Source organism: Mobula hypostoma, chromosome 5 (genome assembly GCF_963921235.1).
Source record: "Mobula hypostoma chromosome 5, sMobHyp1.1, whole genome shotgun sequence".
Taxonomy (NCBI): Eukaryota; Metazoa; Chordata; class Chondrichthyes; order Myliobatiformes; family Myliobatidae; genus Mobula; species Mobula hypostoma.
Genome location: NC_086101.1, coordinates 26419446 through 26447352, shown reverse-complemented (window position 1 = coordinate 26447352; position 27907 = coordinate 26419446). Strand labels below are relative to the sequence as shown.

General features: G+C 43.9%; 1 protein-coding gene across 1 annotated transcript in view; it reads left to right on the top strand.

The window, feature by feature from the left end:
* Window positions 1–11267, top strand: part of LOC134347293 (uncharacterized) — a 44385-nt gene extending 33118 nt beyond the window's left edge. Inside the window, exons 4-10 of the mRNA XM_063049693.1 lie at window positions 379–636; window positions 1866–1982; window positions 2340–2420; window positions 8367–8489; window positions 8578–8661; window positions 9484–9582; window positions 10982–11267. Of these exons, the coding sequence (XP_062905763.1) occupies window positions 379–636; window positions 1866–1982; window positions 2340–2420; window positions 8367–8489; window positions 8578–8661; window positions 9484–9582; window positions 10982–11127 (908 nt within the window). The 3' untranslated portion in view covers window positions 11128–11267. The remainder of the gene's footprint in view (window positions 1–378; window positions 637–1865; window positions 1983–2339; window positions 2421–8366; window positions 8490–8577; window positions 8662–9483; window positions 9583–10981) is intronic.
* Window positions 11268–27907: the final 16640 nt, after the last annotated feature.

Here is a 27907-nt window from a genome sequence, read left to right as displayed (position 1 = left end):
AATCTCATGTTGAATAATTTATACAGTCTTTGCTAATAATTGTACTTTGAATCTTTGAGTTTGTTGCAAACATATTATTGATTCTTCTGCACCCAATACAACATAATGCAGTGCATTATTGAGAAAGTGATGTGCCATTTTGGAAATATTTCTTTAAATTGCGATCCAGTTCACCAATTCCACTCGTTCAGGACCTCAACATTTTATTAGCTCTCATCTAGTTAAAATAGCAGTAAATTTGGGAGTGACCGTTTTCAGTTAGATCTGTGGATGAGTGATCATTCTATCCAAATGCAGGATTCTTCTTATCTTAACCAGTGAGAGCTAATTGGAAGTGAAGAATGAAATATTATAATTCATTCATATTTTTTCCTCTAGATGAGCTGTCGAAAACTTTGATAAGGAGCTATAGTACCCCCGGTTACACCATCCAACTCACCTGTGAGGTTGATGGAAATCCTCAGAAAAATGAATGGCTGAGAAATGGAGGGAAAATCTCCCATCGTCACTGGTTAATTAAAGGAAACACAAGCCTTGTCATCTTGACTCACCTGACAGGTGAATGTGGAACATACACCTGTGTTGCCTCCAATCCTGTCAGCTCTGACCAGGCAAATTACACCATAAATCTCCCAGGTAAGCTTCATTTATAGATATAGATTTAGATGTAGATGTCTATAGATGTAGATGACCTCTTGAGAGCAAACTTTATGATCTTTGTGAACTTTGCAATGCAGCCTGTTTAAATCACACTGTATCAAGGACAGCATAAAACAGGTTTAATGGAATTGTTACTGTGACTTAAAAACGGCTTTGACAGGGTGAGGAAGGGTAACTTCCGGCTGGGAGACAGGATTGTTAATTAGTTATCACTCAGAAAGAGGAAGGATCAGGAGAAATTCTTTACTGGGGTCGTTGGAGCCTGGGCTGTTCTGTGAAATGGATTGAGTGAGGTAGTGGTTATTGATTTTACAACACTGCAGTTTCTGAATTCCAGTCGGTTTCTGATCGAAATGTTTCTCATACCAATCCACAGCCACCAACCACTTGACCCATGGGTTCACAGAGCATGGGGAAGGGCCTTTCCTACCCACCATGTTTGCAGTGTGATTCAAGAGTCACTGTCTACCACTTTCCATCAACTGACAACTTGCTCCCAGTCTTTGGGACCTGCTCCCAACGGGGGAAATGCCCACAGTTCTAGTTTATAGTTCCCTGAGAATCTGTAGTGTCCCTTCAGCACACAGTCCCAGATAAAACCTGCAGGAGGGCTAACAAAGTGTTCTCTGAGAATGAATGCTTAGTTGAGATCCTGTTTGTTCTGCTTGAGTGGATGAGATATAATAATAACCAGTCCACTCATTTCAGGAGAGACACATATCACTCAACCAATAGTCACAAAGTTGATTCTCTGTTTTTTCACATTGAACTTTACTGAGTTCTAATTGCAAGTCCCACATTGCAAGAGTGACTGCATTTGAGGTAATCTATCATCTGGGAACTTCTTGGAATATATTGGAATTTGAAAGATGCTATTAAGTTTTTTTTAATACCCGTAGATTATTGACTGAACCCACTGAGAAACTAAGTGCATGGAATATTATTAATGCAGCAGTTACAGAATATCATGTGCACCACCCATTCTTGCTTTGAATGGCAACTGTTTCTGACAGTAATTCACCTGCTCAAAAAGGAAAAATCAATCATTGTGGGTTTGAAACCTTGAAAACCAGACCCAAGCAGGACTGGCATGTTCACTGCCTAAAGAAATTCAACGCGACAGTTGGGTTGTGACTGATGTTGGGGCACTTCTGGTCATTTTTGCCAGTCCTGTGTAATTTATTATGTAGATATTTTAATTGCAGGTATTTCCAGTGAAGACTCTATAATTATTATTGCATCGATCTCCGGGCTGGTATTTTCTTTGGTATGTCTTGGTGGATCATTGCTTCTGTGGTGTTTGGAGAAGAAATCAAAGCGAGGTATGTGTCAAATGTTGAAAAGGTTGGGAGATTTCAGTATCCATTACCAAAGTTAGTTACTGCCTGTTATACCTCTGGCATTGAAGGAATCACTGAATGAGTGACAGAAAAAGGAGGCATTTTATCAGGTTGGTATCAAATTGTTATTACGAGATTTGAGGTTTATAGAGGAACTACGAGAGCTATTAAGAAAACCATTGAGTGCAAAAGGGGGGCATTAAATGGCCTTTGAGCAACGGATCAAAGAAATTCCCAAAACCTTTTATAGATCTTTTAAAAGAAAGAGAGTAGACAGGAAATAGTAGGTCCCCTTGGGTGACAGTGGATTTGAACTGTTTTCGTTTTGTATCTCCACAGCGTCTTTGAGCTTGATGATTTGCAGAGTTCTATTTCTTGCTGCTACCTTTGTTGCACTTGCCTCCTGGATTGGGATTAAAGGTACGTCCACAAATAGTAAACCCTATCACTTCATTATGTCTGGGATGTTTAGAAATAATATCTGCCCGTACATTGTGAAAGCTGTTTGGCCACTAGCATTTGTGTGTGTGTGCCCCACAACCCAAAGCCATTTATATATAAACTTTATGACACTATTGATCAGGAAGAGATCAATCGGGTGCTCACAATACTCTTTCTATTTTAAGTGTGAGAACTTGGTAAGAGTGGCAATATAATATAAAGGAGGCAGCACCACTCACATCCAATAGTTTCTGTTAATGAGGATGTAATTCAAATTGTGTCTGTTTATGTGTTTGATGTAAATTAAGTTTAAAGATTGGAAATAATATATAAATGAGAACAATAAATTTATGGACGAGCAGCCTGTGTGAACTAATGGAATTGAAGTAGAAATCCGTCTTCGATCACACTGGCTCATGAGTTATTCAAGTGGAGTTTTGTGTTGAAGGCACGAAGGAGGAGAAATCTAGAGTGTCTGCTTCAGAGTTTGGTCACAGCTCAAAAAGAGCCACAAAGTCACTGATTGACATAGGTACTGCCGCCTCATAGTTCCAGAGACCCAGGTTCAGTCCTGACCTCTTGATGTTTCCTGAGTTCTGAACGTACAATCTCCCTGGGACTGCATAGATTTTCCCTCATATGGTTTCCTCCCATATCCCCATGGTAGAAGGCCCAGCGTGAGGAGAAATCTAAACATGTGCATCAATGGATCTTGCTTCAACAGGGAATGAGTGAGGCCTCTGTTGGTCAAGATCGACCATAGATGTTGCAGTCTAGCTGTCTAGATATGCAAGCCTGGGCAGTGTGATATGGAGAGCAAGCTGCTGCCAATGTAGCAACTCTCTCTCTCCATGCATCTGATGAACCCAAAGAATGGCAGAGGCTGATACAGTTTGGTATCAACAGTATCGTAGGAGTTGCCAGTCAGCGTTGGACTCAATGTGGGACCACCTCAGGAACTCCTGCTCCGGATTTTTCCCTCAGGGTTTATTCCCGATTCCTTCCCCATGAGTGGGTATAGCTGCAAGGTATCGGAGGTTTGAGATCAGAATTTTCCTTCTCCTAGATGAGCTGCCAACTATGGCTGACGAGCCCCATCTGCCCGAATGCCTCAACAGTAATTGTGGCCACAGGTAAACAGCCTCCAAGTGTGATGGAAAAGAAACCAACCGTATTTTAAGCAAGAGAGATAAAAGTCTGTTAGAGGAAAGGAAATGAAATCAAACTGCGGATTCAACAAGCTTCTATGGTTACAAGTGACAGGTGATCTTCTTTTGCAAGATCGTAAATCAGGAGACTGAGAAACAGTAACAGAGCAGATGCATCCTGTTTGTATAACCGTTCAACGGATATTCTCAGAATCATGGGTACTAGTAGAAGTCTTGGCAAACATACTGAAAGGTTGAGCAAGTACAGAAGAAGACATTGGAGGTAAATAAGGACTTTATATATATATTGAGTAGGCACTATACGAGGGGTGATTGATACGTTCGTGACCTAAGGTGCAAGGAGTCAATTTTAGAAAACGTAGCGCATTTATTTTTCAACATAGCCCTCTCCTACATTTACACACTTAGTCCAGCGGTCATGGAGCATACGGATCTTGGACCTCCAGAAAGTGTCCACAGCATGGTTGATTGATAAGTTCATGGCCTAAGGTAGAAGGGGAGGAGTTAGCTCTTGTTACGTGCACATGCAGTTCAATTCTTTGAGTGATTATGCAGAAAGTATGAAGTTAATAACTCATCTCCTTCTACCTCAGGACACGAACTTATTAATCACCCCTGATGAGTTATTAATTGATGAGTTATTAACTGATGAGTTGGGAGAGTGTAGGACCACAGGACACAGCCTCAGAATACAGGGGTATTCTTTTTAGAATGGAGATGAGGATGAATTTCTTTAGGTGGAGAGTGGAGAATCTATGAAAGTCTTTGGCATAGGCAGCTGTGGAGGCCAAGTCTATGTGTAAATTTAAGGTGGAGGTTGCTTTCTTGATTGCTCAGGACATGAAGGAATATGGGGAGAAGGCAGGAGATTGGGGCTGAGTGGAACATTGGATCAGCCGTGATGAAATGGCAGAGCAGACTTGATGGGCCGAATGGCCTCATTCTGCTCCTATATCTTATGGTGCTGTGGTTCCATCTGCCAGCATCTGACCTGTCTCCCTCTCTTCTCACTACTATCCTTGGGTGTGAGGTGCCGGAGTCTTGACCCCCTGCACTCGCCTCAGCGATGAAATAGCCGGTGGCCGTGGTCTCACTTTCAGGGCTGCGGATAATTTGCCACATGTTATTTGTTTACTCTTTATATTGTTTGCACGATTTGTTTTTTTCCGCGCATTGGATGTTTGATGTTCCCTGCTGTGGGCTTTTTCATGGATTCTTTTAAGGTTTTGTTTTGTGGCAGCCTACACGAAGATGAATCTCCAGGCTATAAATGTTATACATAATTAGACAATAAATGTACCTTGAACTTAAGGATTTTGAACAATACTGACCGGGTGGGGAATTCCAAAATCTCACTCCTGTACTGGTGTGAGTCAGCTCCTGAATCTTTTTCAATGTTCTGACATTCAGTCCATTTCTAGCTTGTGTCATGTCCGTGATGCTGGTGTCATCGTCAGTGTGGCCGTCACACTATCAGTGCATGAGTGTGTCACTCAGGATGATGAATGACTTGGAGGGGATCTGGAAGTAGGAGTGTGTCCATGTACTTGTGGTCCCTGGTGATAGAGGTAGCAGATTTGCAGGTTGCTAGTGGGGTAAGAATAGCCACAGCCGATTATTATGTCGTACACATTACACTAAGAATCGTTGGTGGGAGCCGCAAATGTTTCCAATGGTGGATGAGTATCAATGAAACTAACTGCTTTGTGCTGTATTGATTGGCACTGAACTGGACAAATGAACAGTATTGCACCATATTTCCAACTTGTACTTTGTAGGAAAACTCATTTCAGAATTCTCAGCCTTTGCCCTGTTCTTGTAGCAAAAGTATTTGTGTGGCTGTTGCATTTAAACATTTTAAACTGTCATTGCTGGTGACAGACAAAAGCTGAAAAAACTATCATCAGTTCCACAAACATTGACATTCTAGGGCTCTTAGACTCTCTTTGTGGAGATTGTTCTTGCCTGACTTGTCTTGTGCAAATGTGCTTTGCCACATCACTCTGTGTATACAGACATGAGTTGCATGATGTTCTGAGGACTTACAAATATAAGTGAACATGCTGATTTCAAATCTTCTGATGTCCGATACCACTCTGACAAACTCCTGAGATGATGTCTGAAAGTAGGAATGATTGACTTTGAGCAAATACATCCATCTATCTTTGTGTGACCTATGACCCCAAGCAGTGGAGAGATACTTTACCCTGGATTCTTCTGGACTTCAGTTTTGCAAGGGCCTCATCAAAGGTGCCTTGATGTCAAGAGCAGGCCTCTGGCATTCATCTCTCTTGTCAATGTCGAGATCTGAAGGCCATGATGAGATCTGAAAGCAAATAATTCTGATAAAAACCTAAACTGGGCCTTGCGAGCAGGTTACATGAGTGTAAGTTGAAGGCACATGTTCCATTTTGGTAAAATTTATGCTACAGTTTGAGAGGGAGGAGATAAAATCAGACCTTTCAGTATTAGAGTGAATGGAATTACAGAGGCATGAGAGAGAGGAGATGGCTAAAGTTGATTGGAAGGGGACACAAGCAGGGATGATGACAGAACAGCAATGGCTGGAGTTTCTGGGAGCAATTCGGAAGGTGCAGGATAGATGAATCCAAAAGATGAAGAAGTATTCTAAAGAGAGGATGGGGCAACTGTGGCTGACAATGGAAGTCAGACGTAGTACAAAAAGGAAAAGAGGGCACATAATGTAGCAAAGTTTAGATGGAAGTTAGTAGATTGAGAAGGTTTTAAAAATCAATAGAAGGCAATTAAACGAAGCCATAAGGAGAGAGAAGATGGAAAGGAACTAGCCACCAGTATAAAAGGATATTAATTCATTTTTCAGATACATAAAAAGTAAAAGAGATGTGAGAGTAGATATCTGACCACTCGAAAATTATGCTGGAGATGTAGTAATGAGAGACCAACTAAATAAGTATTTTGCGTCAGTCTTCTTAGTCTTCTAGCAATATGCCAGAAATTCAAGAGTGTTAGGAGGCAGGAGTGAGTGTAGTTGCTATTACTAAGGAGAAGGTGCTGCGAAGATAAAAAGCCTGACGGAAGGCGAGTCACCTGGACCAGATAGACTATGCCCCAGCGTTCTGAAAGAGGTAGCTGAAGCGACTGTGGGGGCATTTGTAATGACCTTTCAAGAATGGTTCCAGAGGACTGGAAAATTGAAAATGTTCTTCCTCTCTTTTAAGGAGGGAGGGAGGGAGGCAGTGAAAAAGAAATATAAGCCAGTTAGCCTGACTTCAGTTGTTGGGAAGATGTTGGATTCCATTATTAAGGATGATGATTTGGGGTACTTGGTGGCACGTGATAAAATTGGCCAAAGACAGCATGGTTTCCTCATTTGGAGGTCTTGCCGCTCAAAATCTTTGAGGCAACAACAAGCAGGGTAGACAAAGATGAGCCAGTGGATTTTCAGAAGGCCTTTGACAAGATCCTGCACATGCAGCTGCATAACATGATGTTTCAGAAAAGATACGAGCATGTATAGAAGTTTGGCTGACTGGCAGGAGGCAAAGAGTGGGAATAAAGGGGACCTTTTCTGGTCAGCTGCCAGTGGTTAGTGTCATTTTGCAGGGGTCAGTATTAGGACTGCTTTTCACATTATATGTCAATAACTTGGATGACAGAATCGATGGCTTTCTGGCCAGATTTGTGGACAATACAAAGATAGGTGGGGTGGGGGCAGGTAGTATTGAGGAAGCAGGGAGTCTGCAGGTGGACTTTAGCAGATTGAGTGAATGGGAAAAGTGCAGATGGAATATAGTCGAGGGAAGTGTATGGTCATGCAATTTGGTAAAATGAATAAAGGTGTAGAATATTTTCTAAATGGGGAGAAAATTCAAAATTCAGAAGTGCAAAGGGACTTGTGCAGGACTCCCTAATGGTCAGCTTGCAGGTTGAGTTGGTGGTAAGGAAGGCAAATGTGATGTTAGCATTCATTCCAAATGCACTGGAATATAAAAGCAAGGGTGTAATGCTGAGGCTTGTCTGGCATCAGTCAGACCACACTCGGAGTATTGTGAGCAGTTTTGTTCCTCTTGTCTATGAAAAGATATTCTGGCATTGGAGAGGATCCAAGAGAGGTTCGTGAGAAATATTCTGGGAATGAAAAGGTTAACTTGTGAGGAGCGTTTGATTGCTTTGGGCCTGTACTCACTGGAGTTTAGAAGCATGAAGGGAGTCTCATTGAAATTTAGCAATTATTGAGAGACCCACATAGAGTCTGGGGGGTACATCTTCAGAATAGAGGGACGTCCATTTAGAACAGAATGAGGAGGAATTTCTTTAGCCAGATAGTGGTGAATCTGTGGAATTCATTGCCACAGATTGCTGTGGAGGCCAAGTCATTGAGTATAATTACAGTGGGGTTTGATAGGGTCTTGATTAGTCAGGGTATCAGAGGTTATGGAAATAAGGCAGGAGAATAGGATAGAGAAGGATAATAATTCATCCATGAAGGAATGGCGGAGCAGACTCAATTGGCCGAATCGCCTAATTTTTGCTCCTATGTCTTCTGGTCTTATTGAGAGTAGATGGATTAGGTTTGTAGTGCCTATTGTGAACAAGATTTACCTGCTGTGAAGCATGGGGCAAAATGTCAAAAAGAACAAAATCAGTCACCAATATTCCTAGAAGACGTGTAAAAAATGTGTAATCCTGTGCTTGTGACTTCTCTTGGTGCTGCTCATCAGTTTAATTTCCCAGAGGAATAACCAGCCAATATTGTTAAATCTTTGCTCTCCAGGTGCCAACTTCATCCCCACTATTGCATTATGCATGGTGGGTGTTCATCTTCTGGCCATTGTTGCATCTGTTGCCATTCAGAAGTCCAGCTGCTTGTTTACTGAGGAATTCCAAGAAAAGAAAGGTATGGAGCAATTTGCCTATTTAATAAAATTTACAGATTTAAAGATAAAACCATATATTCCAAACCAATTATCATTTGTATTTCATAGATTCTCATCCTTCCACTTGCTTGAATGATATGATTGTGATCCTCATTTTGGTCACTATTTTGATGGAGGAGATTCAGCAAAGCAGTAAGTTTACTACAGTGCTTGCTTACATGGTATTGTACATGAAATAATTCCATATATCTTTGCGACACAGAAGGCCATTCTGACCATAAAGTCAATTCCAGCTCACAGCAGTGCTATTTCCAGACTAATTCTCCTGCTGGAGTCACAGGGAGAGAGAGCATGGAATGACCCTTCTGCCCATTTAAGGACATGTTGATCATCAAGCACCACTGTTTTCCCCCATCAGTCTTTGTGTCCACCCGCTCATCCCCTCTCCCCTAATGGCTGCCATTATCTCCTTCCTTGCTTATTTTCCTGCACTGGTTGCATTTGTGTTAAAGCTTATTGCCCTCCTCTATTCATTACATTTACCCTCCTGCCCCACCACCTGGCTACATCTGCCTCTTCATTTTCTGTCTGTTTCCGTCTATCATTCATCTGACTGCCAATGCCATCCCTCTCTTTCCCTCCCCACACTCTGCTCAATCTGCCTTTCATGCTTCACCCCTCCTTGGTGCATCAATCACCAAATGGCTCCTGTCTCACTTCTTCCCCCTCTCTCCTTTATACTCAGTATCTCTTTAGTCCTGATGCACAGTTTCAAGCAGAAAAGTTGACAGTTCCTTTCCCCTACAGATGTTCATCAACCATCCAACAGACTGTTTCCCTGCAGACTTTTATGTTCTTTTAGATAATTCAGCATCAAGTTTAGTTTGATAATACATCTGAGAAATTCTCTGGAATGGTTTACACAGTAAAAAGCCATATTAATGCAGGTTTTTATATTTTCCCATGTGAGATGTCCATTGTGAACTCAGTGTATTCGATGTTATACATTTACAGAACAAAGTTGTCACACCAGCATTTATAAATGGACTGTACCTACTGCGCTGATAGTCAGCGGTGTTACAGTCATCTCTATGTTCCTTGCAACGTATCGCTGTAAGTATTAAATCTTATAATCATGTTCATTTTGTATGAGGAAGAAGAGGTCTCACCTCTGCTGGACTCCTTGAACAGGAAGCTGAGAAATGGTTGTTTCACCGGAACTTGATGATTTGTTTGAATTTTCTTCATTATAATATTAATTCTATCCAGTATGCACATTTGTGCGGATGGTTGTAAATTTAGACCCATCACATTATCTCCTCTGTCTTGTCCATTTTGTCGTTTCTGTCTCTCTTTGCCATCTGTTTTCCTGCTGCTGCTATATCAGCATAATCATTTGATCACAGCACATAACAAAAGCTCTTCTGTTTGTCCTAGTGCCTCGATTTGAAGGATGTCGTAATTTGCGTGAAGTTGTTGCTGCATCCGGATCTCCTCAAAGCCTTTAAAATGGCTGAGAAATATTGTCCATGAAAACACTAAATATGTGTTTCATTTGGGAATTTACTATTGGAAACACCTCGTTGTTACATTTCAGGAAACAGTATTTCCAGATGATGTGACACGTTGACTCAGGATCGTCCCCTGAATGTGAATAAACATGGAAACAAAGAAACCTACAGCACATTACAGGCTCCCTGGCCCACAATGTTGTGCCAAACATGTAACCTGCTCTAGAAACTGCCACGAATTTCCCGAGTGCATAGCCCTCTACTTTTTTTTAAGCTCCATGTACCTAAGTGTCTCTTAAAATATGCGATTGTATTCACCTCCACCGCCGCCGCTAGCAGCGTATTTCACATATCTACCACATTCTGTGTGAAACACTTAACCCTGACATCTCCTCGCTACCTATTTTCAAGCACCTTAAAAATATGCCCCCTTGTGTTAGCCATTTCAGCCCCAGGAAAAGCCTCTGAGCATCCGCACGATCAATGCCTCTCAGTGCCTTATACACGTCTATCAGGTCACTTCTCATCCTCCGTGGCTCCAAGGAGATAAGGCCAAGTTCCCTCACCCTATTCTCATAAGGTATGCTCTCCAATCCAGGCAACATCCTTGTAAATTTCCTGCACACTCTCTCTATAGTATCCACATCCTTCCTGCAGTGAGCTGACCAGGGCAGTGAGAGGCCAGTAACTGAAAGAGCCACTGCACAATTTTTTTTTATGCATTTGTTGGGCAGGATGTGACAAGAGCAGCAGTTACACTGGTCACAAAGATTTTGCTTCCTGAATACTTTTGGGTGTATCTGATGGATTTTGGGCTGCTGATCATGAAAATCACCATGAAATTTCCCGATCATGCGCCATGGTTTTTGGAATCGCCTATATTTGTTCTTTCAATTCATAATTCAAATCAATTGAAGTATCACCCACAATACAAGCTGAAAAGTTTGCTTTCTGTTGCCAGCCTGACCCATAACAATGATGTCTTTTTATTGATTCTTCAGTGTTGATCTTGAACGCTGTGCAGTTACACAACAGCAATGTCCACCCTTCAATACCGATTGTCTATGCAGTACACATGAAGGAACGCTACTGGAATTTGGAAGTCTTGCTGAAGCACAGACAGTACAGCAATTGTAGGATAATGTAATTGGTGGAAATGTACAGGATTCACAACCACGAACATTGGGTTGGGATTTACTTTCAGAGGTTTGTCTGACGTGATGAGGTAATTATATACAGGACCTTTAATGTGCTTTGTATTCAGATTTTTGATGTTGAATAAATGGATTGCTACGTATTTTTCTAAACATTAAGTTCCTCCACTGTTTTATTTGTGAAAACCTACATTGGTGATCCCGATGCTCTCGGATGATTCCAGAGTTATTGAACATGTCGGCCAATGCACTGCTGGAGTTTTGGGAGCAAAATGCCATTGCTTGGTATGTGCAAGCCAAGGCCCAATTTGCGCTGAGAGAAATTTCCAGTGACACCACCAAATATTTCTATGTGGTAGCGTCACCCAGCAGTTCCACGGCTGCGAGAGTGGTGAGTCTACCAGAACACCCACCTAAACATGATAAATACCAGTCACTGATGTTACGTACCCCGTAACTGGGTTGCCAAACCAGCAGAAATGGATCACTCGGTTGGAGTCTGGATTACTAGAACTAAGAAAGTCTTATTAAAGAAACAAGCAACACAGTACTCAACTCAAAAGGATAATAAATGCAACAGTTCAGCAATGATACACACACATGTACACAGAATTAAGATAACAGGATCAATCAAGCTCTATCGTTGTCTAGGGGTAAATGACCAGCTTCAAAGTGACACAAAGTTCAGTTCAATTTAGTTCAGTTCAGTTCGCAGTGGAGGGAAGGAGAGAGAGAGCAAAACGAATGAATATTCAAAACGGCTTCTACACAGACCTTCGCAGTCAGCTTTCAGGCGAGCCCTTTGTGATGTCATCTGAGGTCACCAACCGTGACCCCTCCATTTCCAGATAGGAGCGTTTCCCTGCGGTGAACCCGGCACCCAGGCAAGGGTGGACACACACCAGGTTCCCACCGATCGTGCCTTTCCACCCTGAGCGTCTATGGCCTGGTCCCTCAACCGGCCTTCCAAAAGCTTCCCACCGACTTGTGAGAGGCGCACCGCTTCCAGGGTCTTGTTACCTCGGGTGTCGTGTGTCTCTTGCCTTAGCGAACCTGTCCCTTTTTATCCCCCTGCTGGGGTATCGCCTGTCCATCACTTCAAACAGTTCAGCGTTCAAAGGGGGAGCCGAACTTGACAGCTCTCTCCTTCTGTTACTTTCTCTCCCGTCCCTTCATTACACATCTCCAAATGCTGCTCCATTGTTTTCCTTATCTCTCTCTCTCCTGAAGACAGGTGGCAGACCAACTGCTGATCCCACTGGTGCCAGCACAGGACAGCTACATCTTAATCTATGTGTATTCTTGTCACACTGAAAACTCACCTTTTACAGACTTTTGGACTATCAGACTCTCAGCACCCCAAACAGCTGCTCTCCTTGCCCGGCCTCAGCGATTTCAGAGCTAATGCTGTCTCTTCCAGGAAATCACTATCCTTGTTTTAGTTTTAAAGAACTCTTCATGCAGCAAACGCCTGGTCAAGTTTGCATAGCCCTCCATAATGCACCCATGATGGACTATGGGGAAACAGCTGATAAGGCTGATAGATGACTCTCAGCCAGGCAACAGTGCATCATTCTTCCTCCTCTCTCCACCTCAAATAAGCCCAGTCAGCAAGGCCCCCCAACGTAAGGACGCCTGCGGCTGTGAAAGAGATGACATCGGGCCTGTGCTTTTAACCACACTCACTTTGGTACGAATGCCAGACAGTGCCAACAGCATTGCAGCATCAACCATGCCAGCATGGCAACTGACAGGTAGGTTCAGGCTTACTGAACAGCGGTCGCAGGCCAGCGGTTGGCTGACATTAAGTTTGGGGAAGCTGGGATTTCTCTCCTGTGTGATGTTTCAACCAATCACACTTGCCCCATAGTGCTCGCAAACTGGAGGCAGAGTATTTTTGACTCCATCAATGGCCTCTCATATCTGGGCTGGAAGCCCTCACAGAAACTGATTGCACTAAAGTTTGTGTGGCATGGCCTTAGAAAGGACGCACACGACTGGACTGAAGCCCGTGTGGAGCGGCAGTGGGCAAAAACTATCCATCATGTCCAGATGCCATTGGCATATTTTGAGGTCCTGAACTACAGTTTGACCATGTCAATGTGGACCTTGTTGGCCCTCTTCCCCCCCCCCACCACCCACCCATGGGTCCACACACCTCTTTACCATGGTGAACTGACCACCAATTGGCTAACGGTTGTCCCTCTAGCATTGATGATGTCTTCAGACATGGTTCAGCACCCTATCTGATATTTCCTCTGACTGTGGTTTCCAATTCATATCAGATCGCCTGGGCTGCGATGGCCCGGAACCTCGGCATTAGGGTGGATCACACCTTGGCGATACGGCTGCAGTCCAGCGGCCAATGCGTGTGTTTCACCGCGCCTTAAAGGCTGCTCTGAGGACTTCCCTGATGGATGCGTGTTGCCATGATTGTCCTCCGTGGGTCCTGCTGGGGCTCAGAAGAGCTCCACAAGAGGATCTTCAGTTGTCTACAGCTGAGTTGGTGTACAGGTAGCCTCTCATCTGTATCCCACCCTTCTCAGTAAATTCAATTTCTTTTCCTATTCCTACCTCCCTTCATGGTGTGCAGCACTCTGGGGTTCCTGTGTTCCTACACCTCCTCCCTCACTACCATCCAGGCCCTAACCAGTCCTTCTCGGTGAGGCGACATTTCACTTGTGAGTCTGTTGGGGTCATTTACTGTGTTTGGTGCTCCTGGTGTGGCCTCCTGTATACTGGTGAGACCCAACGTAGATTGGGAGACTGCTTTGCCAAGAACCTACGCTCCATCCACCAGAACAAGTGTGGTCTCCAAGTCACCACCCATTTTAATTCCACTTCCCATTCCCATTCCGATATGTCCATCCATGGCCTCCTGAGCTGTTGTGATGAGGCCAGACTTGGGTTGGAGTAACAACACCTTGTACTTCGTTCGGGTAGCCTCCAACCTGATGACGGAAACATCGATTTCTCAAACTTCCAGTCATGCTCCCGAGTCTCCTTTTCCCTCTCGCGTCATCTCACCAATCAACTTCCCAACTCTTTACTTTATCCCACCTCCTCCAGGTTTTACCCAGCACCTGGTGGTTCTCAGTCCCCTCCTCCCCACCTTTTAAATCTACTCCTCAGCTTTTATTCTCCAGTCCTGCTGAAGTGTTTTGGCCTGAAACATCGATTGTAATTTTTTTAATAGATGTTGTTTGGTCTGTTGAGTTCTTCCAGCATTTTGTCTGTGTGTTGCTACATTCCACCTCATTTGTTTTTGTCCATCATGATGTTCACCAACCTCTGCTTAGGCCCATTTTGTGCCTTGAAAGAGGAAAAAAAGATTTTTGTCATAAATGAGAGGGGAAAGCCTGAATGTGTTTTGGTGGATCACCTTAACCTGGCCCACCAAAATCTGGAGGATTCAGCTACCTTGTTCCTGTCATCACAACTTGACGATGAGCATGTCAACACCCCACTGGGCGAGTCAGATACCCCTGCTGTTCCTCCACCCATGGAACATAGGACCCGAGCTGGAACGCTTGTTCAAGCTCTAAACAGGCTCACACTGGCAGTTTCAGTTAATTCTGGGGGTGGGCCTGTGTAGGGTAAAGTAATTGGTGGAAATGTCCAGAATTCAGAATCATTATCGTTGGGTTGGGGTTCACTTTATTTGTGGAATTCTTTGCCACAGGCAGCTGTGGAGGCCAAATCTTTATGTACATTTTAGGCGGAGGTTGATAGATTCTTAATTACTCAGGGCATGAAAGAATACAGTGAGAAAACAAGAGATTGGGGTGATCAGTCATGATGAAATAGTAAGCCAGACTGGACAAACCAAATGTCCTAATTCAGCTCCTACACCTTATGGTCTGACATGAGGAAGCAATTACATAAATGACCTTTACTGTGTTTTGTGTTCAGTTTCTTTGGTATCCAGTAAATTAGTTACTATATTTTTTTCTAAACCTAACACTTATACTGTTTTATGTGTGAAAACTTACATCTGGAACATTGGACTGGAAACAATACTTGCTTCAAGCGCTCATCACCCATTCCTGAATGCAATCATTTTCTGAGGAATTTTGAATGGAATGAAACATTCATTAATATCTCAACTGCTGACATTTTGAAGGAATGCAGCTGAAGATGGTTGAGCCTAGGAACTCCTGCACTGACCTCCAGGGCAGGGAAAATTGAGTTCCACCAAACACAATATCCAGCTTTCTGTGGCAATATTTGGAACATTTTCCCCTTATCACCACACTTACTTGAAGTGCTGACTAGATGTCAAGTGCAGACACATGTGTTTCACCGCTAGATTTTGGCTTCTGGTTTAAAGTTTGGACCAAGGCTGCAGTAAGGGTTGGAGCCAATTAGCCTGGGAGAAATTCAACCTGAGCTTTGGTGAGCACAAGACTCAGTCTATTCTAATTGAAACATTTGTGGGGAAAATAACTTGTTTCAATTTGAATGGATTACTACTGTTCATAGAGTCACTGTTTGGATTACTACTGTTCATCCCAGTTTGGCAAAAGAATAAATCAAGGAAGGTAGTGCACCCGTGGCTGACAAGGGAAATTAGGGATAGTATCAATTCCAAAGAAGAAGCATACAAATTAGCCAGAGAAAGTGGCTCACCTGAGGACTGGGAGAAATTCAGAGTTCAGCAGAGGAGGACAAAGGGCTTAATTAGGAAGGGGAAAAAAGATTATGAGAGAAAACTGGCATGGAACATAAAAACTGACTGTAAAAGCTTTTATAGATATGTAAAAAGGAAAGGACTGGTAAAGACAAATGTAGGTCCCCTACAGACAGAAACAGGTGAATTGATTATGGGGAGCAAAGACATGGCAGACCAATTGAATAATTACTTTGGTTCTGTCTTCACTAAGGAGGACATAAATAATCTTCCAGAAATAGTAGGGGACAGAGGGTCCAGTGAGATGGAGGAACTGAGCGAAATACATGTTAGTAGGGAAGTGGTGTTAGGTAAATTGAAGGGATTGAAGGCAGATAAATCCCCAGGGCCAGATGGTCTGCATCCTAGAGTGCTTAAGGAAGTAGCCCAAGAAATAGTGGATGCATTAGTGATAATTTTTCAAAACTCGTTAGATTCTGGACTAGTTCCTGAGGATTGGAGGGTGGCTAATGTAACCCCACTTTTTAAAAAAGGAGGGAGAGAGAAACCGGGGAATTATAGACCGGTTAGCCGAACGCCGGTGGTGGGGAAACTGCTGGAGTCAGTTATCAAAGATGTGATAACAGCACATTTGGAAAGCGGTGAAATCATCGGACAAAGTCAGCATGGATTTGTGAAAGGAAAATCATGTCTGACGAATCTCATAGAATTTTTTGAGGATGTAACTAGTAGAGTGGATAGGGGAGAACCAGTGGATGTGGTATATTTAGATTTTCAAAAGGCTTTTGACAAGGTCCCACACAGGTGATTAGTGTGCAAACTTAAAGCACACGGTATTGGGGGTAAGGTATTGATGTGGATGGAGAGTTGGTTGGCAGACAGGAAGCAAAGAGTGGGAATAAACGGGACCTTTTCAGAATGGCAGGCGGTGACTAGTGGGGTGCCGCAAGGCTCAGTGCTGGGACCCCAGTTGTTTACAATATATATTAATGACTTGGATGAGGGAATTAAATGGCAGCATCTCCAAGTTTGCAGATGACACGAAGCTTGGTGGCAGTGTTAGCTGTGAGGAGGATGCTAAGAGGATGCAGAGTGACTTGGATAGGTTGGGTGAGTGGGCAAATTCATGGCAGATGCAATTTAATGTGGATAAATGTGAAGTTATCCACTTTGGTGGCAAAAATAGGAAAACAGATTATTATCTGAATGGTGGCCGATTAGGAAAAGGGGAGGTGCAACGAGACCTGGGTGTCATTATACATCAGTCATTGAAAGTGGGCATGCAGGTACAGCAGGCGGTGAAAAAGGCAAATGGTATGCTGGCATTTATAGCGAGAGGATTCGAGTACAGGAGCAGGGAGGTACTACTGCAGTTGTACAAGGCCTTGGTGAGACCACACCTGGAGTATTGTGTGCAGTTTTGGTCCGCTAATCTGAGGAAAGACATCCTTGCCATAGAGGGTGTACAAAGAAGGTTCACCAGATTGATTCCTGGGATGGCAGGACTTTCATATGAAGAAAGACTGGAGGAACTGGGCTTGTACTCGTTGGAATTTAGAAGATTGAGGGGGGATCTGATTGAAACATATAAAATCCTAAAGGGATTGGACAGGCTAGATGCAGGAAGATTGTTCCCGATGTTGGGGAAGTCCAGAACGAGGGGTCACAGTTTGAGGATAAAGGGGAAGCCTTTTAGGACCGAGATTAGGAAAAACTTCTTCACACAGAGAGTGGTGAATCTGTGGAATTCTCTGCCACAGGAAACAGTTGAGGCCAGTTCATTGGCTATATTTAAGAGGGAGTTAGATATGGCTCTTGTGGCTAAAGGGATCAGGGGGTATGGAGGGAAGGCTGGGGCGGGGTTCTGAGTTGGATGATCAGCCATGATCATAATAAATAGTGGTGCAGGCTCGAAGGGCCGAATGGCCTACTCCTGCACCTATTTTCTATGTTTCTATGAAACATTTGTGGGGAAAATAACTTGTTTCAATTTGAATGGATTACTACTGTTCATAGAGTCACGCAGTACGCAAACAGGTTCCTTGGCCCAAATACTCCATGCTAGCCAACATACTCATCCAAACTAGTGTCATTTGCTGAGTTTGGCCTAGGGCATTCTAAACCTTTCCTGTCTACATACCCATATCTTTTAAAAGTTGTTATTATACTGTATCTGCCTCAACCACTTCCTCTGACAATGCAATTTAAATACGTACCACCCTCTTTTAAAAATAATATAGTTACCTCTCAAGTTCCAAGTACATCTTTCCAGTCTCAACTTCAAACTAAGCCCTCGTGTTTGGGGGTTCCCAATCATAGGAGAAATATATTCATCCTATCAATGTGCACCATTATGTTTCACACCTCCGTAAGATCGCCTCTCATTCTCTTACGAAGGAAAATAATTAAAGCTTGTACAGCCGCTTCCCTATAACTTTGTCGCTTGAGTCCTGGCAGCATCATTGGAAATATTTGTGGCACTCTTGTTGATTTAATAATAGTATTCCATACCAGGATGACCCAAAGCTGAACACAATACTCTAACTGTGTGGAAGAATTAAGACTCTTTGGATATGTAGGAGTTAACCCAATAGCTTGTGAATGCTCTTAAAATTCAGCTAAAGTCCTCGCTCTTAGAATTTAGCTAAAAGTCCTTGATAAAGTCTGAAGAAAAATGTTATGGCGCCACATTTACATGATGCTATTGTTTGTTGAAATTTAGGCCAAGTTCAAAGTCACGTTGTTTGTTACATTCTAGACCTAAGTTCACAGTCAAGCAATGTTATTGTTAAGTGCTTTTAGTTACGTACGCTGTGTCCATATAATGAAGCGTGTCTGAAAGCTAACCAGAGCATCTGAACACCGCTTTTAGGAAAAAAGGCTCTCCGTGATATCACGTATAAATAAAGTCCTTTAGTCCGAAACAATTCTCTGAATCGGCCTGAATTGTTCTGTCTGCTGCTCTTGAGATTTTTCTGCAATGATTGGCGACGAGGATGGGATCCTCAATAAGAGCAGGATCCAGAAAAAGAACCCTAGGCGGAAAAGGAGAAGCAAGACAGGTGTCCTGTCTCCTATCTGAAAGGGGGACAGCTGGGTGTGCTCGTGGGAGTACCAAGGTAGCTACCAATCAATTCCATGACTGAACTCAGAGACCTGTGGAAGGACAGAGGAAACACACCAGTGAGCGCTCATTGTGTACATAGTGTGTATAAAGAAACTTTGTGTTGTCTTAGCTGAAATTAAAATCCTAAACAGGAAAAATGGGAAGTGCCAGCAGTCGATCGGCTAGCGCTGATCCTGGTAATAAATCGAAGAGTTCCGGAGGTAAGACCAAGGCTTTGAACACCCAATTGCAGGTAGGAAAAAGACTGCCAAAAAGATTAAAAAGATAAAACAGCACCACCAGCAAATAGGAGACCCCTTTGTCCCGCCTGGATCCCTGGCAGATATGGTAAATCAGAGAGACCGGAGCTGATCGTTGTGCAGTAACATTCAGTAGTGATTTGTATGAATGGTCACATAGGGATTGGCCGTATGGGGGAAGTTTTAATTCGAGACTAATCCAGCACTGGGAGGACACCACCCGAAATGGGGACGGCGACCCAAATTGGGATGCTGATTACATGTTAAGATGCTTTAAATGATGGAAGGAGGTGGCTAAAAGACACCAACCTCCAAAGAAAAGGAGATTAAGCAGTCTGAAATAGAGAAGGCTGGGGCTGAAATGAAACCTACGATGGGACTTTATCCCTAACTCCCCATACGGGCCAGTGCCTCATTGGCACCCAATAGTGAAATAGACAATTCAATAATGACGACGACTGCCATGGGACAGTCGTGTTTTTTGAGTGTTTTTTTAGTCATCTCTGATACTGCTTTCACTTCCTTCAGCACCCCCTGCTTACAACCCCCATGCCAGAAGTTCAGGCACCTGACACCCCCAGGGGAGCAGACATCACTGTAAAGAGAGAAGGGTCTCAGGAAAGAGGAATTGAAGCTGGGGGTGCTGAAGGAAGTGAAAGCAGTATCAGAGACGACTAAAAAAACACGCATGAAAAGGCAGACGAAAAAAGAGGCAGGAAAAGAGAAAAAGAGAATGGAGGAAAAGCTTTTAACAGACACCCTCATTATATCTAAAACAGCCCCGCTTCCCCTGCTGGGTCCGCAGACCCTTTGTAAATTAGTGGCAACACTGCACTGTACAGCTGAAGGTGTATACACGGAACTTCCCCAAATTAGGGCCCCTCAAATGCTAAAATTAATGTGTGGGCGAGGAAAGGACAGTTCAGAACCCATACTATACCGTCGCAATTGTTAGAGTGAGTTTTTTGGGTAGATGATTTGTTTACACTTAAATGACTTTGGCCACCAGACTTCTATTTGACGATTTGACAAAGTACTGTGGATTGCGTCCACAACAATGCGCTCCCTAAAAAAGTGTGAATACCAGATGCTTCTGGCGCCGTAGTTTGACCTGATGCTGTAGTTTTGAAGACAGTATTATCTATACATTATAAATATTAATTGTCTTCCATGTTAGCACGTAAAGTGCCAAATAAATGTATTGTGGATTTAATTGCATTCCTAAAAGCTGTGGATACCAACCCAGACATGTTGGCGTCGGAAGGAAAGGATGAAGTTAGAAGGTGTGATATTTGTATGTGGCTTCAAAAGGAAGCATTGTCTATAACTTTTTAAGCAGCGATTGCCTTTGTGTTTAGCATATAAATATTGAGCCCACATTGGGCTAGCAGACCTTTCTATGGAAAGCGTCTCCGTTGGTATGATGCCTGCTGTACTTTGTTGTGTGGAATAAAGAAGCTGCTTTGTATCTACCAGTGACTCTGTCTCTCCGCTGATTTCATCCACGTTACAGCATTTAGTGTTAGAAGTGGGATACTTCGTGACCCGTTGTGTGGCCAGCATTCCCAGCAGTCTAAGTTGGTGAGTTTTTTTCTAAAATAACATTCACACTTGGATCTGTTCGGCCGGTGGAGAACGGGACACGAAGTATCACGAATGTGGAGAGCTGAGCTGGTAGATATAAAAGTAGTGTGTGCATGTGCATGTGTGTTTATGTAAGTGAGGAATCTTTGCATGTTAACTTGGTGAGACTTGGACCACCAGTTGTGAAAGGTGGTATCCAACAGTATTGTTCGAGACGCCGGAGTGGGGGCATGTATACCCGATCGGGGAGCTGCATTTTAGTGTATGCGTGTGCAAGTGTGATGCAAAGGAATACAGCAGGCATCATCAGTTCAGGTACTCAAAAGTGGCAGATTGTGGAATACATACTCTGCGGTTTTAACAATGTGTTGTTTAACTGGTACCTGTCTTTTATATTTTGCATAGTGTGGGAATCAGTGTGGGGATATCTCAGGGAGAGGTTTTACCCAGAGAGATCAACCAGAATGGCACCTATTGAAGTCAGGCAACATCAGGTTGAGAACCCTCCGATCCAGCCCTTGACATTGATTACGACCATTCATAAGCCCTTCACCCTAGGGGAGAAAGAGAACATTTTGTCTGAGTAGCCCTCACTTAAAGTCACCTGTGGGAATTCAGAATTCTGGCGCTAGCTCAAGGAAATGGTTGAAATTCACCAGATGCACCCTAAAGATATACATATGTTAGTGAAAGCCAAGGGCCCGAGGAATATGTGGGACAGGATGGCCCGGTGGTGCGGGATGGTGCATGGGCAACTACTGGGAGCACCAGTAATGAAGGGGAAGTGAGGCAGCGGCTGGGAGGAGCCGAGAGTAGCTGGGGAACGATAATGGAAGTGATTCAAAAAGCTGACGAGAAAGCCATGGATTATGCAGAACGTAAATACCGAGCATATGAGGAGTATTCAGGGTTAGATAATCCAGGGAGAGGTGACCGAGTCTTCCTAAAAGTGTTGAAGGAAGGCCTGAGCTCAGCCCACCAGGAAGTTGTAGATTTAGGCATAACAGTGTGGTCCAACTACTCTGCGATAGTTTTGTGGACCAGTGAGATAGACCAAAGAAAAGGCAAGAGAAATCATAAAGTGGGTATAGTGGATGCAGCTGCTGTGATGTCCCGGAGAGTTTGTTTTGCTTGCCAGCAGCCAGGGCACCTAGTAAAGGACTGCCGGACTGGGTATAAAACAATGAAGGATTTGATATGCTATAGCTGTCGCCTGGTTGGAGACAGTGTTCCAAAAGGGAGGAGGAAAACCCAGGTGAAGGTCATGGCAGACACCCAGTCACACACCCCATCAGCAACCAGTCTGACTGTCAATCCGATCAAAGAGCTAGTAACGGCGCCTCTTAGGGCAGAAAAACATGTGGCTGCGGGCTCCACTTTCATCGCTGGTGACTCACGGATGTACACAATGGCATTGTTAGGGGGACGGCAATGCAATATGTTAGTGGACACAGGGGCATCTGTATCGATAACAGACTTACCCTTACCAACAACCATACAGGCCAGTTATATTAGGGGTGTAGGAGGGAAAACACTTAAAGCAGAAAGAAGCAAGAAGCAAATACTAGAAATTGGGGGAGTGCAGCTTCCACTGTATTTCTGGGTATGTCCAAATACTGAGGGCACGATCCTTGGAATAGACATCCTAAGGGAACCAGGAGCTGTTATAGATTCAGGAAAAGGAGAAATAACATGGATGAGTCAGGAGCAGCGAACGCACAAGGAGCAGTAGAATACACAAGCAAGATTGTGGTCGAGTAAAGATAAGCTCAGTTAAAATAGAGGAGGGTCTGTATAAAACCCCTAAGCAGGACCCTGTACAAACTGACACACTGACCATTGTTCAGGGTATAGCGAAGGAACAAAAACACCAGGGGATACTCAGAGAGACTGCGGCCACTCCAGAACATAAAGTTTTCCCAGTTCCTCCGAGGGCAGACATCACTGCGAATAAGGAAGCAGGGGAACAAGAGGAAATTGAAATTGCAAGTGTGCAGAAGGAAATGACAGAAGCCAGCTTAGTAAAATTATATGAAGAAGTAGAGGCAGAAGAGAAGGACAAATGAAGGAGAAAGGGAGCAAAACAGGGACCAAATGGGTGCTGGACACACGGGGAGGAAAGAGTCGCGTTGGCCCCACCCTGTATTAGACAGATACTACTAAAGTTATATCATGGACTAATGCATCAGGGAAGGCACAGCAGGATGACAACCCTCCGGCAGAACTGGTGGTGGCCAGGGATGGGCGGAGATGTTGAGAAATTCTGTCGCCGTTGTATCATTTGTGCCCAGCATATCCCTGGTAAGGGCAGAATGCTACAGTTGGCAAATCAGCCTTGGCCGAGGGGACCCTGGGAAAACATCCAGATAGACTTCACAGGGCCCCTGCCAAAAAGCAGGGGGAAAAGCTACTGTCTAGTAATCATGGATCACTTCACCCGGTGGGTAGAGTCTTTCCCAACAAGGGACTGCACCCCCCGCACCGCTGCACAGATCCTAGTTCAGGAAATCCTTCCAAGGTGGCGAACCGCAGTTCAGGTGGATTCAGCTAGCTCTTCCTTCAGTTAGTCCTGACGAAGGGTCTCGGCCCGATACATCGACTGTACCTCTTCCTAGAGATGCTGCCTGACCTGCTGCGTTCACCAGCAACTTTGATGTGTGTTGCTTTTAGAAGCCATACAGTTGCCACAGACTTTAGCAATAATTAAGTGCGAGGCACACACCTCAGCTGAGAATGAGATCTCCAAGGGAAATGGGTTTGCAGACATGGTAGCAAAATAGGTGGCCCTTCAGCGACAACCTGTGCTACAGACCCCTCGGGTTTAATCAGGAGGGAAGGAGCTCCCTGTGAGTATGGACATGCAGCAGTTGCAGGAAGCCCAAAATCTTGCTTCACAGCAAGAGAAATGTGCCTGGAGCAAACCTGCGTGTTACCAGAATACCGGGCTAAGGCGTCACCCAGACGGCCAAGTAGTGTGCCCGCAGAGTTTATTTTTGTCTCTGGCTCGCCTGGCACATGGCCAAGCTCAGATGGACAAAGGAGGGATGCAGCATGCCATCACTCAGCAATGGGACACCCCAGGGATAACAGTAACTATCGAGGAGGCAGCACGAACTTGTTTAGTTTGTCAGCAAAACAATAGAGGAAAGGCGCCCACTAGATTTGATCACCTTCCCCAACCGGAAATTATACCTAGATTTGGAATGCCCCATGGGATAAATAGCGACTGGGGAACTCATTTTACAAATAAATTAGTGCAGGAACTGAAGGAAGCCTTGGGGTTCCAGTAGAAATTGCATATCCCCTACCAGCCTCAGTCCTTAGGTATGGTGGAAAGAGCAAACGGGGAAGTAAAAGTGGCTTTAACAAAAGTTTGTCAGCAAAGCGGTCTCGGACGGCCAGAGGCAATGCCCTTAGTAATGTACAGTCTGCGAAAATCAGAAGAATAGAAATACAGGACTTGCCCCTCATGAAATTTCGATGAAGCAGCCTATGGCAACAGGAACTAAGCCCCCTATGACCGCAGAAAAGGCAATGCTAATATGGAATGATGAGAAGACACTGAAATATGCACAAGCATTGTGTCAGGAGGCAAGGAAATTATGTGAGAGTGTCTGGCGAGCCCAGACACCTTTAACTGAAGGTAACAGGCAGATAGAATATACATGAGATCAATGAATAAATATTCTTTCTCTCCCAGGTGGAAAGGCCTCTACCCAGTGCTGCTAACAACCCGAACTGCGGTAAAGGTTGAAGGAAAAGGAGAATGGATTCACGCTACTAGGTGCAAACTGCACCAGGAGTTGGAAGGAGTATGAAGCTAACAAGCCAGATGCTTTTACGGGGACTGATACTGGGGGGAGGTAGTACGGCCTTATCCAAAAACACCTTTTTGTCTTTGTCACACTTATGCCAGTCAACAAAGTGAAGAGTTGGACTCTTGTTGGGTGTGTGTAAAGATTCCTTAGCATGCCGCCCAGAGAATGTCCCTGGAAGGGATCCCCCTGAACAGAAGCAAAATGCTTTCTGTGCGACTTATGAACCTACTCAGCACATCCTATTCCAACTTTAGAACAAGAGACTGGCAAAAGATGATAAAGGACTGTGATGTCAGTGAAGGAGATTGTGGATGTACCTGTTTCAAAGGATGGTACCTCCATACCCCGACAGAGGGGAAAAAGGATGCCCTCCTTTGAGTTAGTAATACACAGAAAACTGTAAATAGCATTTGTTATTGTAATACAGCAGGGGGAAATTGAACATTTTTGGGTAATAGCTCATACTGAACAGAGCGGTATGCGGGGAAAGAGCTTATCCTTGGTTTCCAGGGCCGCCAGGCAAAAATGGGAATGTGTCCCCAGGAAATTGGACGGGCTGCTGTTATTTGGCCTATATAGTGCCCTCCATGCATCCTATAAAACAGGTGTCCCCAACCTTTTTTGCACGGCGGACCGGTTTATTATTGACAATATACTTGCGGACCGGCCGACCCGGGGGCGGGGGGAGGGTGGGGGGGGGGTAGGGTCACCAACGGCCAAGAGTAGCAGTCAAATACATTGTGTTTACCCAGAGAAAGACTACAATGACCATGAAGCCTTGCGCGGGCACCATTGCGCATGCATGTTCCTGCCGATTTTTTTTTCTGCAAATTGTTTTTGGAGATTCTGTTTGCGGGGGGGGGGGCTGTTAATCACGACCGGAATATAGGTGATAAGTGGCTAATACACTCAATTTCATTTCTAAAAGTGTTTATCTAACGAATTTAATATTAAACACACAGCGCGTACTTTCCTCGCATGAATATAGTGATAAGTCAATTATCAGGGGAGCTTGAAGTAAGTGTTGAATGAACTTCCAGTAGAAGTGGCAGAAGCAAGTTTGATATTATCATGTAAAGAAAAATTGTATAGGTATATGGACAGGAAATGAATGGAGGGTTGTGGGCTGAGTGCAGGTCGGTGGGACTAGGTGAGAGTAGCGTTCAGCACGGACTAGAAGGGCAGAGATGACCTGTTTCCGTGCTGTAATTGTTATATAGTTATATAAGTCAATAGCATCATAACATTTTAAGTAACGTTTGGATATTAAACACACAGTACGTATTTTCCCCATATGAACATATAAAATCATTGCACACACCAATATCGCTGAATCAGTGGGAGCCCTGGGCTTGTTTCCCTGCAACAAGACGGTCCCATCGAGGGGTGATGGGAGACAGCGATATTCGAAGGGGATTCCTTATGTCCAGTCTATTCCACAATTTAGTTTTTGTTGCATTCATTGCAAAAAAGCCCCGTTTCACAGAGATAGGATGTTGGAAATGGAAGCAATGTTTTCAGTGCTTTCGTGGTTATCTCAGGATATTTAGTCTTGACTTTGATCCGGAATGCCCGAAAATACTTTTCAGCCCACCGTCATTTGCAAGCTCGAGGGGTTGATCTTCTTCCCGCGCTGACACGGATAACACGCGGGTAATGACCTCGCATACGTAATGGCTCAACAAGGCGTGACAGGGAATGGGAAAAGGTGCAGCTGACTCATATCGCCATATCATATCGTTTGCTCGCGGCCCGGTAGCACATGCTTTGTGGCCAGGTACCGGTCCACGGCCCGGTGGTTGAGAACCCCTGCATATCACAAAAGCCTTATTTAAGGCGAAGCAAGCAAGGGATAACGGAAAGTGAAAGGTTTTGGATGGTAGCACTTCCCTCATATGGTGTGGCCCGAAATTCTCGAGAAATTAATATGGCAGCCGCTCTAGAGAAATTGGCCAATGACACTGAAGATGTCCTAACTGAAGTGCAGACGCGATGGTAGCCTTGCAAAATAGACTGGCCCTGGACCTACTCTTAGCCAAAAAAGGAGGGACATGCACTGTGGTAGGGCAGGAATGTTGTACTTATATTCCCGATGCCTTAGAAAACATAACTGACTTTAGTCAACACATAAGGGGAAAAATTGAGGAGATTAGAAAGATAAAGAAACAGTTTAAGAATTTTGGTTCAGGAACAAAATGGTGGGAAATAATAGAGGGATGGTTTTCTGGCTGGGGAAACTGGATTACCCATGGGATAATTATAGTGGTAATGGTTTGTGTTTTAGGGTGCTGTGTATGTGGAGCATACGATTGTGTTGTTACCAGTTAATGAAAAGAGCCTTCCTTGGACCTGAAAATGTCCCTATGATACCCCAGATGGTGAGGGAAATGTGCAGTAGGTGAAACTGGTGGGGAGAGGAGGTACATCCTAGCAAAAAAGACCCTTTCGGGAGGGATATGAACCCCCCTATGAGGAAGAGAAGGAAATACCTCATGAGGAGTGTTGACCTGAAAGGATCAACAAGGAGGGAATTGTGGAAGAATTAAGACTCTTTGGATATGTAGGGGTTAACCTAATAGCTTGTGAATGCTCTTAAAATTCAGCTAAAGTCCTTGCTCTTAGAAGTTAGCTAAAAGTCCTTGATAAAGTCTGAAGAAAAATGTTATGGCGCTGCATTTACGTAATGCTATTGTTTGTTGAAATTTAGGCCAAGTTCAAAGTCACGTTGTTTGTTACATTCTAGACCTAAGTTCACAGTCAAGCAATGTTATTGTTAAGTGCTTTTAGTTGCGACCGCTGTGTCTATATAATGAAGCGTGTCTGAAAGCTAACCAGAGCCTCTGAACACCGCTTTTAGGAAAAGAGGCTCTCTGTGATATCACGTATAAATAAAGTCCTTTAGTCTGAAACAATTCTCTGAGTCGGCCTGATCTGTTCTGTCTGCTGCCTCTGAGATTTTTCCACAACAAACTGCAGCTTCATGTTTGAGTTCAGTTTCAAATTTGAAAAGGAGAAGCTGGTATCAGGTGTATCGATATTTCAGTGGAACAGGGGAAATTACAGTGGTATGAGAGAGGAACTGGCCCAAGTCAATTGGAAAAGTAAACTAAATGGAGGGACGGCAGAGCAGAATTGGATGAAATTCCTACAAGAAATAAGGAAAATGCAGGAAAAATATATTCCAAGAAAAAAGAAAATCATGAATGGAAAAATGGCACAAATATGGCACAAACGAGAGAGGTTAAGGCAAACATAAAAGCAAAAGAAACGGTGTACAAGGAAGCAAAAATTAGTGGAAAAAATTAGGACTGGAAGACCTTTAAAAACTTACAGAATGAAACTAAGAAAGTCATTAGGAAAGAAAAGATGAATTAT